The sequence below is a fragment of the Stomoxys calcitrans genome, chromosome 1 (genome assembly GCF_963082655.1).
Source record: "Stomoxys calcitrans chromosome 1, idStoCalc2.1, whole genome shotgun sequence".
Lineage (NCBI taxonomy): Eukaryota > Metazoa > Arthropoda > Insecta > Diptera > Muscidae > Stomoxys > Stomoxys calcitrans.
Window position 1 is genome coordinate 260636346 of NC_081552.1, and position 3832 is coordinate 260640177.

The 3832-nt window shown below is 42.4% G+C and overlaps 1 protein-coding gene across 1 annotated transcript; it reads right to left on the reverse strand.

Annotated features, from left to right (window-relative positions):
• Nucleotides 1–1970: 1970 nt before the first annotated feature.
• Nucleotides 1971–2732, reverse strand: LOC106094469 (U6 snRNA-associated Sm-like protein LSm2). Its single transcript, XM_013261690.2, has 3 exons — nucleotides 2649–2732; nucleotides 2516–2583; nucleotides 1971–2422 (listed from the first exon to the last, which is right to left on the reverse strand). The coding sequence occupies exons 1-3, from the start codon at nucleotides 2649–2651 to the stop codon at nucleotides 2209–2211; spliced, it is 285 nt and encodes a 94-aa protein (XP_013117144.1). The 5' UTR covers nucleotides 2652–2732; the 3' UTR covers nucleotides 1971–2208.
• Between the last annotated feature and the right edge of the window lie 1100 nt (nucleotides 2733–3832).

Consider the following 3832-nt stretch of genomic DNA (forward strand, 5'->3'; position numbering starts at 1 on the left):
CAGTGCGTCGAAACCCACGCAGGGTTATATCTAAAGCCCCACCAACCTGCGAAGAAATTGAGGCTGTTTTTGTCTCACTCAAAAACGGCAAATCACCCGGTCCTGACAACATACCTGCCTACCTATTTTGGTATGGAGCGCACCCCATAGCTCAAGTGATCACCCCAATCATCAAAGAGAACTGGCATACAAATGTCAATCCCTCAGAATGAAAGAAGGGAATCATGGCCACGATCCCAATGAAGGGTGACCTCACCCCATGTAGAACCTGGAGAGGGATTACATTGCTAAGCGCAATAAGTAAGGCAATGGCAATGCAGGCGTATTTCGCACTTGGCAGCATTTTGCGGAAGGAATAGGGGAGTTTCTGGCCTATTTCGTCTCACAATTTTCGGCTTCTTGAACCAAGTTTTTGATTTGGGTATCAATTTCACAGCATTTTCTATCAGAATTTTTGAAACCATAAACAATTCAGCTAAAAGGTTACAGTGCCTCGATCTTCCGGCATGGGATAGCTGTGAGAACCCCACAGGCTGGAATATTGAGGTCCGATCTGTGTGGTGTTCATTGCTGTCACAAGAAGCTGAGCTGCGAGCTACCGGGCGCATCCACAAGTTGCGGAAAGTGGAATGCTCCATACGGAGTAGCTGTAACGGCAGTCGCGGACAATCGAGCGGAGAGTCTCAGTGAGAATCCGGGCGGTATCGAGCTCTTGCACAAATACTGAGTGCCTATAATGCTCGATTTGGCAAGGCGAGTTATTGGCGCCTTTAAATAACCAATGGCCTCCACCCTGTTCCCATGGCAGTCTGTCCTTTGAACCGGAACGAGCTTACTTACCTATTGAAGCTTGAAGAGCATCACCACCTCCACATGAAAATGTGGCTACAAAAACAACACTGGCCAACCAAATGCCCCTGTTTCGTCTCACAATTTTCGGCTTCTTGACCCAAGTTTTTGATTTGGGTATCAATTTCACAGCATTTTCCATCAGAATTTTTAAAACCGTAAACAATTCAGCCACAGTGCCTTGATCTCCCGGCATGGGATAGCTGGAACATTGAGGTCCGGTCTGGGTGATGTTCATTGCTGTCACGAGAAGCTTGGCTGCGAGCTACCGGGCGCGTTCACAGGTCGCGGAATATGGAATGCTCAATACGGAGTATCTGCAACGGCAGTCGCGGACAATCAGCGGTATTGAGCTCTTGCACAAATACTATGATGCTCGATATGACAAGGCGAGTTATTGGCGCCTTTAAATAACCAATGGCCAACCTGTTCCCGCGGCGGTCGGTCTTTTGAACCGGAACGAGCTTGCTTACCTATGGAAGCTTGAAGAGGATCACCATCTACACATGAACACCACCTCCACATGAATACAACAACAACACCGGCAAACCAAATGCCCCATATGTATGAGTTCAACAAGTTTTCTTTGTCCTCACCCCAACTGCCGCCTTTAAAAAAAATGCAAATTTTGCCCATGAACATTCCACTAAGAAACACTGGCAAACTTCTCACATATCAATGAGTGCAGTCCGATTTAAGTGTAAGCTCAATGATAGGGGCCCTCCTTCTTATAGCCAAGTCCGAACGGCGTGCCGCAGTGCGACATCTCTTTGGAGAGAAGTTTTACATGGCATAGTACCTCACAAATGTTGCCAGCATTGGGAGGGGAAAAACACCGCTGACATTTTTTCTGATGGTCTCGCCAGGATTCGAACCCAGGCGTTTAGAGTCATAGGAGGACATGCTAACCTCTGCGTTATGGTGGCTTCCAGCCGAATTTATTGTTTTAGCAAAGACTATCCAAAATATCCAAACTATTGCAGGGAAATCTTCATTTATGTAGAATTCAATCTCAATGAAAACCAAATCAGTCCTACCATTACATTTGATATACAACAATGAATTACCTGGCGATTCTTGATTTTTTTTTTCTTGATTTGACCCTTTCCATTTCACTACGGTTCTTTTTGAAAACAAATGCCTTTATTAGGTTCTTGAACTTTTGCCCTTTTCGAATGGTATGCAAATATTTGCCTGCAAGCTTTGGCCGCGTATCTAACAATTATTACTTCTCTCAAAGTTAGTGGAATTTAGTTATTCTTATAATTTAATCAAAGTGCCTTTTCATTCTCCATACAAAAGCAGAAGTCCAATTTTAAAAAGTTTATAAAGCATGTGATAGCAATCATCTGGGAGGTTTCATCTGGAGCTAACCGCTTCCTTGCGAGCTGCATCTTGCAACAGGGTTGTATCGACCTCATCACCCGGCAATTGGACATAGCGCACCACGGAACCACGTATGAAGCAATTTTTCACCGACAACATGTGGGGATACTTTTCCGGATCAGTCACACTTATGTCGGTGAGTTTAATATTCAGATATTGGTCCACCGAATGTAAAGTTCCACATATGCTGGAGCAGGGAGAAATAAAAAGCATTGTTAGCAGATGATGAGACAAAGAAAAAACAAAACTAAAAACCCGGCATTTTTCTTGGCTGCCTTACCTGAGATCGTTTTTAAGCTCCACCACTACATCTTTGCCGACCAACGACTTGAAGAATGAGTAAAACAACTGAAATGTTTAAAAAAATTAAGAACCAGGACTAAGAATATGAATTTATTACTAATTAAACTCACCATTTTCTGTTAAAACTAATGTCTTTCAGTTTTGCAAGCAAAATTTATTTACGAAAGTGGAAGAAGTGCACATGGAGAATATGCTTTAAAGTGTAATCGATAATCAGAATAACAATCGATAAGTACCTAAAAGGGGACATACAACGATGACATCTGTCAAGAAAATGGATTGTAAGCTGTGTACGGGAACTCAAAAATTTGTGCAAATTTTTAATGGAAATCGTTCGCGTACTTTCTTTGCCAGCAGCAGAGAGGGCGAGAGAGAGCAAATTTTGACATTTAGAAAATAGAGAACCCGCAAATTTCTACTGGGACTTTTTTTGCCAGCAGAAATTTGCAACTTTGAACAGAAGTTTCGCAAAGGTCAGCTGTTTTATGAAAATCAGCCGTTCTTGAAAAAACACCGTAGGTCACCGTAGCGCAGAGGTTAGCATGTCCGCCTATGACGCTGAACGCCTGCGTTCGAATCCTGGCGAGACCATCAGAAAAAAAATTTTCAGTGGTGGTTTTCCCCTCCTAATGCTGGCAACATTTGTGAGGTACTATACCATGTAAAGTTTCTCTCCAAAGAGGTGTCGCATTGCGACACGCCGTTCGGACTTGGCTATAAAAAGGAGGCCCCTTATCATTGAGCTTAAACTTGAATCGGACTGCATTCATTGATATGTGAGAAGTTTGCCGCTGTTCCTTAATGGAATGTTCATGGGCAAGATTTGCAATTTGCAATTTTTACTTGAAAATACAAAAGCTAACGGCAAAATGGATCAAAGAAATATATAAATATTGTTTATTGGGAATTATTAAATTTGTTTCATTTCTATTCTCTTTTAATGTAGAGTCATGGCAGCAGCAAATGTTCAGGTACAGAAAACTCGACAAATGAAGTTGTAATTATACCCTCCACCATAAGATGGGGGTATACTAATTTCGTCATTCTGTTTGTAACTCCTCGAAGTATTCGTCTCAGATCTCATAAAGTATATATATTCCTGATCGTCATGACATTTTATGTCGAACTAGCCATGTCCGTCCGTCTGTCTGTCGAAAGCACGCAAACTTTCGAAGGAGTAAAGCTAGCCGCTTGAAATTTTGCACAAATACTTCTTACTAGTGGAGGTCGGTTGGAATTGTAAATGGGCTATATCGGTCCAAGTTTTGATATAGCTGCCATATAAACTGATGTG

Bases quoted from the DNA above. Each gene is read 5' to 3' on its own strand.
- LOC106094469 (XM_013261690.2), bottom strand. The intron at 2,423-2,515 runs GTAAGGCAGCCA...TCCCTGCTCCAG, and splicing joins GAGCTTAAAAACGATCTCAG to CATATGTGGAACTTTACATT.